General features: G+C 36.7%; 1 protein-coding gene across 3 annotated transcripts in view; it reads right to left on the bottom strand.

Annotated features, from left to right (window-relative positions):
* Nucleotides 1–845: 845 nt before the first annotated feature.
* Nucleotides 846–12,652, bottom strand: part of ZDHHC17 (zinc finger DHHC-type palmitoyltransferase 17) — a 135,458-nt gene continuing 123,651 nt past the window's right edge. For all 3 annotated transcript variants that reach the window (XM_044989002.1, XM_044989009.1, XM_044989018.1), the window contains 2 exons: nt 5,437–5,531; nt 846–3,361 (listed from right to left, as the gene is read on the bottom strand). In XM_044989002.1, the coding sequence (XP_044844937.1) occupies nt 3,223–3,361; nt 5,437–5,531 (234 nt within the window). In that variant the 3' untranslated portion in view covers nt 846–3,222. The remainder of the gene's footprint in view (nt 3,362–5,436; nt 5,532–12,652) is intronic.

Raw genomic sequence — 12,652 nt, 5'->3', positions numbered from 1 at the left:
TTTACAGATTTTTGTTCACCATGTAATACATCAAGATCCTGACAGTAGTAAAATAATACTTGGCACAGTTATAAATAAAGAAAATACAAAAACAATGTATCCATAGCTTAAAATGTAATGATGCTGTTTTATGCATATTAATTTTCAAAAACAAACTCTGGTGGACACCAAAGAACATAGAAACCCGCAAAGAAACAGCACATGTTTAGGGCTGAGACAAAATTTCCATTTACTCAACCTATATCAGATAAAGCTAATCTGATTTCAGTCTGGATCAGCTTCATGAAGTTTTGGAAGCGATGTAGTTTTTCTGTAATACGCAAATTGTAAGTTTAATAGTTTGACAGAAAAATGCTGCATAGATGGCTTTTCCCATTCTGATGGTTTCAGGTCATAGGTCTCAGTATTCCTCAAGATAATTAACTCTTTGTATTAGATTTATATGCCCTAAATCCGGGACATTTGCAAGTTGATTCTAAACCTATTATATTTTCTATTGGCCAAATGTGCAGTCCTTAATGAAGCAAAACTCCCACTAGGGAGCTATGCTCAATTAAAGACTGCAAAATTAACCTCATATTACCACCAAAGTCCACTCTTGTTTTGCAAACATTCTGGTACACAGACTTTGTTAGTTAATCGGACAACTAAAATAATAATGTACTTTACACATTAAATCAGTGGTCCCCAACCTCTGCCAGACGACGAGCCACAGAGGACCGTAGTGGCGGACAAGCATCTGCCAAAATTCCACCGACAAGCGGCAACATCAATAGGCGTCGCTGCCAAAATGCTGCTGACAAACAGCGTCATCCAGAGCAGCATTTTGGCAGCGATGCCTCTGGATGATGTAGCTTGTCGGCAGCATTTCAGCGGAGGCTCGTCCGCCGGCCAGTACGCGGGCGCACTTAGATGCCCCGGTGGGCGCCATGGTGCCCACGGGCACCGTGTTGGGGACCCCTGCATTAGATTACTGATGCTATGAAATGTATTTACTAAAAACTTTCAACTGATTGAAGTTCTTTATGTCAGCCAACCCCAAATAGAAATGGGAAAAAAAGTTTTTCCTGGAGGTGCAGAACATTGCCTTTAATTGTAAAATAAGTAAAGACATTTTGAAGGCTTATTCATGCTTTCCATTTAGAAATTAAAAATATGAATAAGGGTGTCATTTGTTCTTGTTCATGTTAACAGAATTATTGTTATAATTCTAAATTCTGACAAAATGGCACAAAACTCTTGCCACCCCTGTAACCAACTCCCCCCAAACATTGTATCAAAGATAATGTTGATTTTTTCCCCCCAGTCTTAAACATTCAAGTACACTAACGTTACATTTCTGTAAATCTTGATATCTGGTACTTGCAAACTATGCGAGTGTCTTGTGATCAAAGAAACAGCTAAAGAAAAAAATGTCTACTTGCAAATACTGAACATCACCTATTTACAGTTTCACTGCTCCTCTTACTAAGGCAAGGGGTGGGAATACCACTAGATTGCTTTTATACTTGTAATCTGCATATTACAGGGAATGCTAATTTTGCCAAGCATCAAACATGCAGTGAATTTGCAGGGTATAATGTCTATTAACAGCAGTATTGAACATCACTAAAAGCTCGTTAGATATCTTCCTACACTTTTTGGTTGATAAAATGAAATGAGCAACCTTAAATATACTAACACACACTCACAAAGAGAAAACTATTTGATAAATTATTTATATACAGATACACATTCTTTACAGTGGTCTCTATCAACTGCTTCCAGGTCCCCTCTGAAAACTCCCTTCACAGATTTCTCGAACCACTAGGTTGCTACAGCACTTAAAAGAGAACTAATCCAAGTCTCTCTGTAAACAAATAGTTAAGGAAACAGTGAATAATTCACCATGAGTATAGGAAAACGCCATAACAGAAAATCAGTGCATCACATTCAACAACAAAAAGCCCATTTGGAATGAGATTTCAGATCATTCCTTACCTTTCAAACATATTTGCAGTGAGAGAACTTAACAGAAAAAAATCTCAAGGGTGATTTCCACTTGCTGACATACCATCTTCTTCAGAATGTCCTATTAGATTTTCCATTCATATGTGCTATTAACAGAGATCACACTTTACTTAAGCTTGGATTCAATCATTTTATATGCAAACAACATGAGTGTTTTAGTCAGTTTTCACGATTTGTTTTGCAATCACATGGAATTTAAAACTGTTATAAACCTTTCTTTTCTATTACTGAGATTTTGCATTCATATCTTTGGTCCCCCTATGCAACTTCTCTTCAAACCTTTCCAGTCACTATGCAATATATTACACTGGATCACTCCTAGTATTAAATTGTTTATATCATTTGTTCAAAGATATCAAATTAAATTCTGTTTTATTTTTTGCTGAATATCATATAGTATATATTGTGGTCTATTTTTAAAAGATATATCATGCACTTAAGCAGGGCTTTAACTTCGACAGAAGAGCTTTACTTACTCGTGCAACTGTTTATTTTCAGACTGTACAACCTCGAAACAAGGTTATTACGAGTATTTCACTGTACCGGAAACAGGTGGCCATAACTGCTGATAGCCATACAATATAGGTAACACACTTATTTGTGAACATTATCCTCATGTGCCCTGCTTCAGCAGCTTAACACATTACAGTCGATCCCCAATAAAACCACATGATTTTAATCACAGTATTGAAATGCACATTTTCCCATGTACATAATACTATAGAAAAATCAATATAAAATCACATTACCTGAACTAAATGTAGCAGTCTTAATGAAGTCTGACTGCACTGTGAAATTTAGTTTTAGACTCCAGATTCTTACTCCAATGGAATTACTCAAATTGAGAAATGAATATTTCTGTTCAGCACAACACAACTAGGTATGTCAATACTTTAATAATCTCATGCTCCTTTGTAAAAGGTGTTAAATAAAAAATCCAACAACAAATGCAGTGAATATGTTGTTGTGAATAATTCTCATGTTAATAATGGTTAAAATCCCTTTTTGATCTTCCTCCTCTTCCTTATCAGGATTGGCAGTTTATTCTGTCCATTTTTACCTTCGTTAATAAAACTCTGATAAAGAGAAGGTACCGTAAGATTCATCGTTAGCCTTACACATAGCATGCTACGGTTCAAAGGATGTGGATTCGAGAGAGAGAAATTTTCAGGCACCACTCAGATCTGATATGCTCACAGGATGAAGATGGTGCTACACTAGCTGGTAGCCTGCTCCTGAAGTTTGGTCATATTCTATTGTATACTGCCTTGTCCAGTCCACAATAACAGGACGAAAAAGACCACAGCATCTGAATTCAAAGAAGTCTATAATATTCCTTATACATCCATGGCTAAAAAAAAACCAACCAAGAAGACATACGTTAGTAAGTAACATCACAATTCACTGAACATAGCACAAGTTTGTCTACTTCCAAATTTACCATGTCTGCTTGCTCTCCCAAAAAGTTCCCCAAATGTAGAAAACCTAAATTCTGAGTAAAAACCCACAGCTGACTCTTTAACCTTAAATCAGCCATTCCCCAAGATAGTATGCCAGGGTTATATAACAACCACTGGACATCATCCCATCTTAAAGTTAAGAAAAAATGACTTGCTAGAATATATTTGATAGAAAAAGCAAACAATAGCACCAATAGAACATTATATAAAAACAACTGCAGCATTATCCTGCCTTTGATTTCAGACGATACTATTTTATTTTTTCCATTTTGTAATATGTGAATATTACAACTTCTAAGCATAGACTGTAAAAGTACATGAACTCAAAAATAACAAAACTGAATAAGCTCAAGAGAAATCCCTGAACCATGAACCAATCTCTAACCCACTGCAGGCAATAGTTTGAACCAATAAACAGGCATTACAATGCATCCTGAAGATCATGCTCTGTTGGACCAACAGGAAAGCGAAGTTCAGAGCTGAGTGCCATCAACTAAGACCAAAAATAACATTGAAATTTAGGGAAATATGAGAACAAGAGCTTCCAAAGTACGGAGTATGAGAAGAAGTGGTATTTAAGATAGCTAAGACACAAAATACCTAGGGATTTATAGATCAAAATCAACACCTTAAACTGCACCCAGTGATGAACTGGAAGCTAAGGTAATCTGTAGCACATGGGTGTAATATATTCCATGCCACAAACACCGCTAACTGAGTGGCCACATTCTATGTTAGCTGAAGTTCAGAGTGGTTTTGAAAGCTAGTCCCACACAGTGTATTGGAGCATACCGTTCTGGAAGTGGCAAAGGCATGGATAACTTGGTAAGGCCCCTATTCAAAAGGAATTGTTGCACCATTTAGAAGGGCCAGACATGAATATGAAGTGATTGTCCTCCCAGGATCACCTTCAATTTAATTAATACTGGTCTTCAGATTATATGGTGGTTCATAGGATAAAGATCAGTGTGAATACTTGAACACTACAAAGTATAGAGTATGCACATCTCTATGGACCTAGAGGAAAGGAGTGATAGCTTTCGAGTCCAGCAGCTGTTAAATCATAGAGCTCATTGTCAATTTCTTAAAGTTTTACAGTCTCTAATATGTAAAAAAATCTCAGGAAGACAATTTATTTTTAATCTGAAAGTTTCTGTTTGCTTGGGGCAGTGAAGCCTTATAATTACGAAAGCTGAGTAGGCCTTGATTTTCTGGAAATCAAAACTTAGAAAGATGAGAAGCAACAACGAGAACATCTGAATTCCTGAAAGGACATTAAGTAAACAAACTGTGGTTGACACCTTTGCTCCATCTTGTAAACAGTGCTTATTTAGTCAGTTCAAACACTTGTTTCATGATTTTAAGGAACACATCTTCTGAAAGCTCCTAAGCTGATGGAAATGGCTACAGGATGTGGAATTTGAAATCAGTGAGGAAAGCAATACATTGCAACTGCTCTGGGCACAGGCTTGTGTTCCTCAGACAAAAAGAAATCTGATTGTGGCTGTTGTGCATCTCTAGAAAGGTCATGACCACATGAAGCCATGTTACTAGTCTCACTTGCTAATTTCTTTTGCATGGTGGGACTTGAGAAGAAATGTTGAAGGCAAGTCCTTTTACTAGCACAAAAACAAACTTAGTGAACTGGCAACATCCCCTACAAGGAAGGTGCTTTCCATTTCTTTACCAACAAAAAGACTATTATCTTTCTGGGAGCATAATTTTTTTTTTTATCTTAAATCATCAATGGCTAGATTCATTTAGGAATATTAACAGTAATTATAAGTCACTTTCCATAATCAGATACATTGGCTTACGGTAAAAATAGCTGTTTAAAAAAATGAAATTCTGGGATCCTATCAGCATCTGGAAGATAGTTTTCAGCATTCAGCTCTGTTTTGTTGCATTCAGTTGTGAAGTTCATTTGTGGGTTGGCTATCCAAATGAGACATTTTTATAAACTTACTTGAATGGGCTTTCAATAGATGTTGTTGTGACTTTAAAGTGCTTGTATCGTCTTGCATTCATCCTCTCATTTGTAGTGATACCTAAACAAGATATCTAGAAAAGACGGGAGATAAAGCAAACAAACACTTAGAATTTCCAAAATTAAAAGCAAACCAAGAAAGAGAAAGGCTGGAAAAAAAAAAACCCATTTATTTGCTACTTTATGGTTGTAATTGTGCAGGACTATTTGGTGCTTGTGAAAGTCAGGGGCTGTTTAGTTTGGGACAAGGCACAATGCAAGCTGCATCGCTCTGCCTGTACATCTGCGTTCTCTGAGTCTTTCTTTCTTGAGTGAACAGAACCAGCTGTATCAAATTGTGTAGTTTTCATTTTTAATAAATCCTGATATCCAGAAGAAAAATCCCTAATAATCTATACTGGAGATAATAAATAAGATAAGCAATTATTTTTATTATAGTAGGCATTATCTTAAACAATTTTGAAACAACTTTTTTTCCTTCTCGGCACTGATACTTAAAGTAACTGTGAGATGATATTTTTGTAATTTTTTCACCTGTAAAATTCTGTCTCAATAACAAGAAGTTCTAAGAAATAATACATTGGGATGAAAACACCTTCTGCATGGGTCATTTGACTCAAGAAGTGTGAACAGTTTTCAGCAACTACTCCATAATTGTTTTGACCTAAAAAGGGGGAGTCTGAAGAAGTCTTAAATTATGCAAGGCCTGGATTTACTGTAGTATATTGCATGTACAACACTGGAAACAAAAGTAGAAGAACTCCCTTAACAACTGGGCACTATTGTAAGCTAAAGCTTTAGAATTCTTAGTGTCATATAGTAACTCAGCCCCATGTTATGGGATCAACAAGCCATGTCTGATAATCCTGAGCATTCAGGAAATTACACTCAGGTTTACTTGCCTTTTCTGGATATACTGAAGTTTTGTCCCTTTAACAGAGAGGTATCTAAAGCAAGAGGACACGATTTCAAAAAAATGAGAGCCTTAAGTTAGGCACCTATTGCCAGGTTCTGTAAGAAGAGGCCTGATTTTCAAAATGAATGAGAACTCCTGAGTACTCATATTCTCTTTTGAAAAAAATCAAGTCACCTATTTAGGAGTTTAACTTTAGGAAACCATTTTTGAAAATCTTGGCTAGGTCTTTTAAACTTCTCCAGGGAATAAGGAAGCTGCTTGGAAGACAGAACAGAGAGTGGCAAGGAACAATAGCAGAGAGTGAACCCATCAGAATGGTCAGTCAAGGGATTAGTCAACTCTACTTTCAAGCCATCACAGAGGAATCAAGAGAGGGGGCTGTGGAGTTAAAAAAGCAAAGAACAAAGCTCCTAAGAGAAAGGCCAAGTTAGAATCTCTAGGAACAGGTTTTGACAAGTTCTTTTAAGTTACCTTTTATCTTTCTACACACAATAGTATAAATAATGATTTGGACACATTAAATAATGTAGTTATTTCACATTTCATTTTTCATATTTCCTACACTGCATTGTTTTCTGCCTTGTGAACAGTATTAAATACTACAATTATAGTAATTTTGCCTTCATCACATTTAAGGGTACAAAGCATTTCACAAGGCGCCATGAGGAAAGTGTTCTTCCAGGTTCCATAGAATTTGAAGAAATATCTACCAACATATCCCATTCTAAAGCAGGGGTTCTCAAACTGGGGGGTCGGGACCCCTCAGGGGGTTGCAGGGTTATTACATGTTGGGGGTCGCAAGCTGTCAGCTTCCACCCCAAACCCCGCTTTGCCTCCAGCATTTATAATGGCATTAAATATATAAAAACGTGTTTTTAATTTATGGGGGGGGAGTTGCACTCAGAGGCTTGCCATGTGAAAGGGTCACCAGTAAAAAAGTTTGAGAGCCACTGTTCTAAAGTAACTTACGTATGGAGTTTAATGGATCCTGGGATAGTTGGGGATTGGAAGGCACACTGGAAAGTTGCATGTTCACATTTTTTTAGTACTTTGGTGCTTTATATTGGTTTGGAAGCCACACTGAATAGATGTGGTCACCCTGGCTCATTTATCTTGGGCAGGAAATCCCACTGGAAGGTAGTGTGGTGGCCCTGGATCACAAGTATAAACTTGGAATCTATATTGGTGGTTGCTCTAAATCATCGTTACAGGAGAGAAGGAAAAAGCTGAGATGCCTGACAGTTTATTTCAAACTTTGGAGTGTGGATCTTATTTCTGATATAACTGGAAACACTGAAGTGGTAACTAAGCCCTTGTGAAAAGACTTGTGATAAGACTTTGTTCTTTACTGTTAGGATAGAGAAGGGAAAGTATTCCTTTTTTAATATGGCTAATGTGATGTATTTGAATATTATTTTCCTGTCTAAACCTGTAGTTGATAATTCCAATATTTGGCCTATGATTTTGTTAAGATATTTGAATAAACTTTCCTCCTTTGGCTTTTGTACTGACAGATAATGCAAAATACACAATGGTCTCATTAGATGGGCAGACATGGGAACATCTGAAATACAGATCCCAGCCCCACAGAACATATTGAACTGTTTGGCTCATTCCAAGACTACTCAGACAGATTGTTCATCCAGGCTACTGTTTTGGGTACTGGTTAGAGTTTCAGTCTGTGTTACAAGATTGCTGGTCAGACATGGTAATGAGGTGTCTGGGAAGGAAGACTGACAATTACATTCAAGGGAAAAGCTAAATGTCTGATCACAAGAGATCTTTAGTGTGAGAAAATGCAAAGAATCTATTTATATTTTAGCATATAGAATTACATATTATGTGAACATATTCATTAATTTCAGCGGGGTATGTGAATGCTCAGTGATTCTTAGTGAGGAAAATGCATGAAAATTGTTTCAGTATAGTGCATCTTTTAATCCTGACAGAATTCTGCACCTCTGTGTATCCCCCCGCACAGAAAAATGCAAGAGAAATCTGCAGGGGACACACACGTCTCTTCTCTGGCAACACATGTTCAAGCGAGCCTGGAGCAGCCTCAGACACGCAAATCACTGGGGGAGGAGGGCTGGGTGTGTGTGCCTGCATGGGAGACGTTGATCACCATCAAGGGGTGGGGCTAGGCGTGTGTGCCTGCCAACAAGCGAGAGAGACTCTGTCCCTCTCACTTGCTACTACAGCTTGCCTGGCGGGGAGGGGTAGGGCTTTTTATTATGCATGAGGCAGACTTTGTCCCCGAGGCAGAAATGTAGCAGCCTGCCTGCAAGTTAACTGATCTCATACTCTGAGGCAGAAATGTAGCAGCCTGCCTACACAGTAATGTTGTTAACGTTCCTATTGTTAGTTAACTGTTCCCAGTCTTAGACAATTCCTCAAGGAGTATAAAACCTGTAAAAGTTTTAAGGCCCCTACATTACTAGAGTGATGTAAAGTCTTATAAATGACAGTAAGGGAAAGCTAGGAAGATCAATGTGCTCTCTCACCTTTTTCCTGTGCCAAAGTGGCACAATGGAGTTAGATTACAGCTCAGAATTTATTTTACTTACCCATTAAAAAAAAAAAAAGACTTTGAGGGCAAATAAAACATTTACCAAGCAGTCAATACAATGTCAGGGCAATCAGAAACAAGCACTTCCCAAAGTACCCAGGCAGGTTCAGGACAACGATTAGCAAAACTGTACGACTTTCGTGTGTGAAAGTCTGAGCAATTTAAAATGACATTCTACTTTTTTTTTCCCCTTCTCTTTGGTGTTCTGTAACGTAATTTAAATGAAAATCCAGGATTATAACTGGAATGCAGGATATTGGTTACCAAGTGTTTGTAACTTATCTTTCATGTGTTTAGGTAATGCTGAATAGTTAATTGTGACTTTTTTCTGCATTGTAGTTTAAATAAATAACCAAAACAATTGAAACTGGTGTGATTATACTGCATTATTTTGACAAATAAGTATGCAGAATTTTGCAGGATAATTAATTTTTTGGAGCAGAATCCCCCCAGGAGTACTCTTTTCGCAATGGAACAGCTGCATTGCTATTTCCTTGTCTAGATATTTGTTCAACCCTCCCAGGCATGTGTATGCCTTCCATTATCATTTTTGAGAGCTTTAAGAATGGATTTATAACTGCCACCATCCTTTCCACAAACTATACCAAAATATATGTAAATAACCTATTGACTTTGAAAAATTAATATGGTTCTTAGTATGAGAAATATTACCTGCATAATATCAACTTTGATGTTTTGTATTGTACTTTACAGAGATGTATACATAGACTTTTTTCTGAAGAGTAAAGTTATGTTTACAAAACTGAGTCTCATCTGTAACTACTCTGATCTACAGCAAATACACACAATTTCTTTATTATATGCATTTGTAGTTCTATTACTTTTATTTTATGTAACAGCCAAGAGCCTGAACTAATTTTACATTGAGCTAACAATATGTAGACCCAACTTACTATTTTTAAGCTATATATGTACTAGGAAAATGACCACTGCTGACAACAGTTAACAACAACGGGTGCCCTCAGCTGGAAACTGTTTAACTACTAGTGTAGATTCCATTGAAAAGATTTTGTCCAGTTAATTATACAATGCATAACTGAGACCAGACTTACACAACTTGTATGCACTCGGTCACTGAACTGTTTTAATCATGTTTCACTCATGCCTTCTGCAATGGTGTTAAATATTTTTGTACCATTACACAAGCAATTAAACAGTTTGCAAACACAAGCTGAAAAAGAGACAGTTAAGACCTACTACTGACAACCACTATCAGCAATGGATAAGTTTCCCAATATAGACAAACCTATAGTCTAGGGTTAGGCACCACATACTCTACTGCAAGCTAAATGCAACTTCTGTGGCAAAGCCATTCATATCTGCGTGCTCCAGTAGGAGAAACTCGAAATTCTGTGGCAGTTTCTGCTAAACTAAGGATGAATGTTTTTACTAAATGAAGATGAAATTGAATAATACAATTAGTACAGTATTGCATCTATAATTTATTTTGATATCAAATTAAATTTATTTTAGTCCTCTGTATTTTCCCTGTGCCACAGGTTTTTTTAGGGCTGTTGATTCATCAGAGTTACTCACGCTATTAACTAAAAAAATTAATCATGATTAAAAAAATCACACTGTTAAACAGAATACCAATTGAAATGTATTAAATATTTTTGGATGTTTCAAATATATTGATTTCTATTGCAACACAGAATACAAAGTGTACAATGTACAGTGTACAATGCTCACTTTAAATTATTATTATTTTTTTATTACAAATGTAGAATTTTTTTGCTATATAACTGCACTCAAAAACAAAACAATGTAAAACTTTAGCGCCTACAAATCCACTCAGTCCTACTTCAAGTTCAGCCAATCGCTAAGACAAACTAGTTTGTTTATATTTACAGGAGATACTGCTGCTGGCTTCTTATTTACAATGTCACCTGAAAGTGAGAACAGGCATTCGCGTGGCACTTTTGTAGCCAGAGGTATTTACATGCCAGATATGCTAAACATTCGTATAACCCTTCATGCTTTGGGCACCATTCCAGAAGACATGCTTCAATGCTGATGATGCTCGTTAAAAAAATAATGCATTTGTTAAATTTGTGACTGAACTCCTTGGGGGAGAACTGTATGTCTCCTGCTCTGTTTTACCCACATTCTGTCATATATTTCATGTTATAGCAGTCTCGGATAATGATCCAGCACATGTTCGTTTTAAGAATACTTTCACAGCAGATCTGACAAAACGCAAAGAAGGTACCAATGTGAGATTTCTAAAAATAGCTACAGCACTCGACCCAAGTTTTAAGATTCTGAAGTGCCTTCCAAAATCTGAGAGGGACGAGGTGTGGCGCATGCTTTCAGAAATATTAAAAGAGCAACGCTCCGATGCAGAAACTACAGAACCTGAACCACCAAAAAAGAAAATCAACCTTCTGCTGGCGGTTGAAGCATGAAGGGATATATGAACCTTTAGTGCATCTGGCATGTAAATATCTTGCGATGTTGGCTACAACAGTGCCATGCCAACACTTGTTCTCACTTTCAGGTGACATTGTAAACAAGAAGTTGGCAGCATTATCTCCTGCAAATGGTAACCAAACTTGTTTGTCTGAGTGATTGGCTGAACAAGAAGTAGGACTGAGTAGGACTTGTAGGCTCTAAAATTTTACATTGTTCTATTTTTGAATATAGGGTTTTTTTGCACATAATTCTACATTTGTAAGTTCAACTTTCATGATAAAGAGATTGCACTACAGTACTTGTTTGTATAGGTGAGTTGAAAAAGATTATTTCTTTTGTTTTTTACAGTGCAAATATTTGTAATAAAAATAAATATAAAGTGAGCACTGTACACTTCGTATTCTGTCTTGTAATTGAAATCAATATATTTGAAAATGTAGAAAACATCCAGAAATATATAAATAAGTGGTATTCTATTATTAACAGTGCGATTACTTGTGATTAATTTTTTTATTTGCACAATTAATCGTGATTTATTTTTTTAATTGCGTGACATCCCTAGTTTTTTTTATGACAAAGAACTGCATGGAAAATGTTGTAAGAGGAAAAAGCTGGAAGTTTGGTAAGTTGGGGACCTCAGCACCTGGGAGGAGCCCGGTGGGAGTCAATTTAGCTGGAAGCTTCTGCTAAAATCATTAACAATGAACAGTTACTTTTGACATATAAACCATTGCACTGAATTTTTTAAACAAGTCTATGCAGATGCAAATTAGATACCTTTTAGAGCATGCTAGCAGGGTCTATGTGGGGCAATTAAACCACAACATGTTACAGTGCTTTATAAATCAGACCCCTCTAGAGAGCTGTGCCGTGCCATGTAGACAAGCCAAGCAGTCTCGAGTTCCTGATGACTGCTCCACTAAAAGCTAGGAGTGTCATGAAGGTGATAGGTGAAAGAGTATCAGCATTTAAATCTCTTTGAGTGCCATTTAGAAGCACTAATAATTTGCAACAGGCTTTAACCATGTAATATGAAATAAGGGTACAGTTTTCAAAAGCACTTAAGTGACTGGAGAGCCTAAGTCCCATTTTGAAAAGTGACTTAGGAGGATAAGTCTCATTGAAAGTCAATGAGACTCAGGAGTCTAAGTGCCTGAATTGCTCTTAAAAATGGGACTTAGGCACTTTTGAAAAAAATTATCCAAGGTTTCAAACCAAGAAAATGTCAGCCAAAAGTGATTGAAGAAAGCCTTCTAACCTAATTCAATGACTAT

This window comes from Mauremys mutica, chromosome 1 (assembly GCF_020497125.1).
Source record: "Mauremys mutica isolate MM-2020 ecotype Southern chromosome 1, ASM2049712v1, whole genome shotgun sequence".
Lineage (NCBI taxonomy): Eukaryota > Metazoa > Chordata > Testudines > Geoemydidae > Mauremys > Mauremys mutica.
Note: the sequence above shows the minus strand (reverse complement) of the source record. Positions and strands in the feature narration are given on the sequence as shown.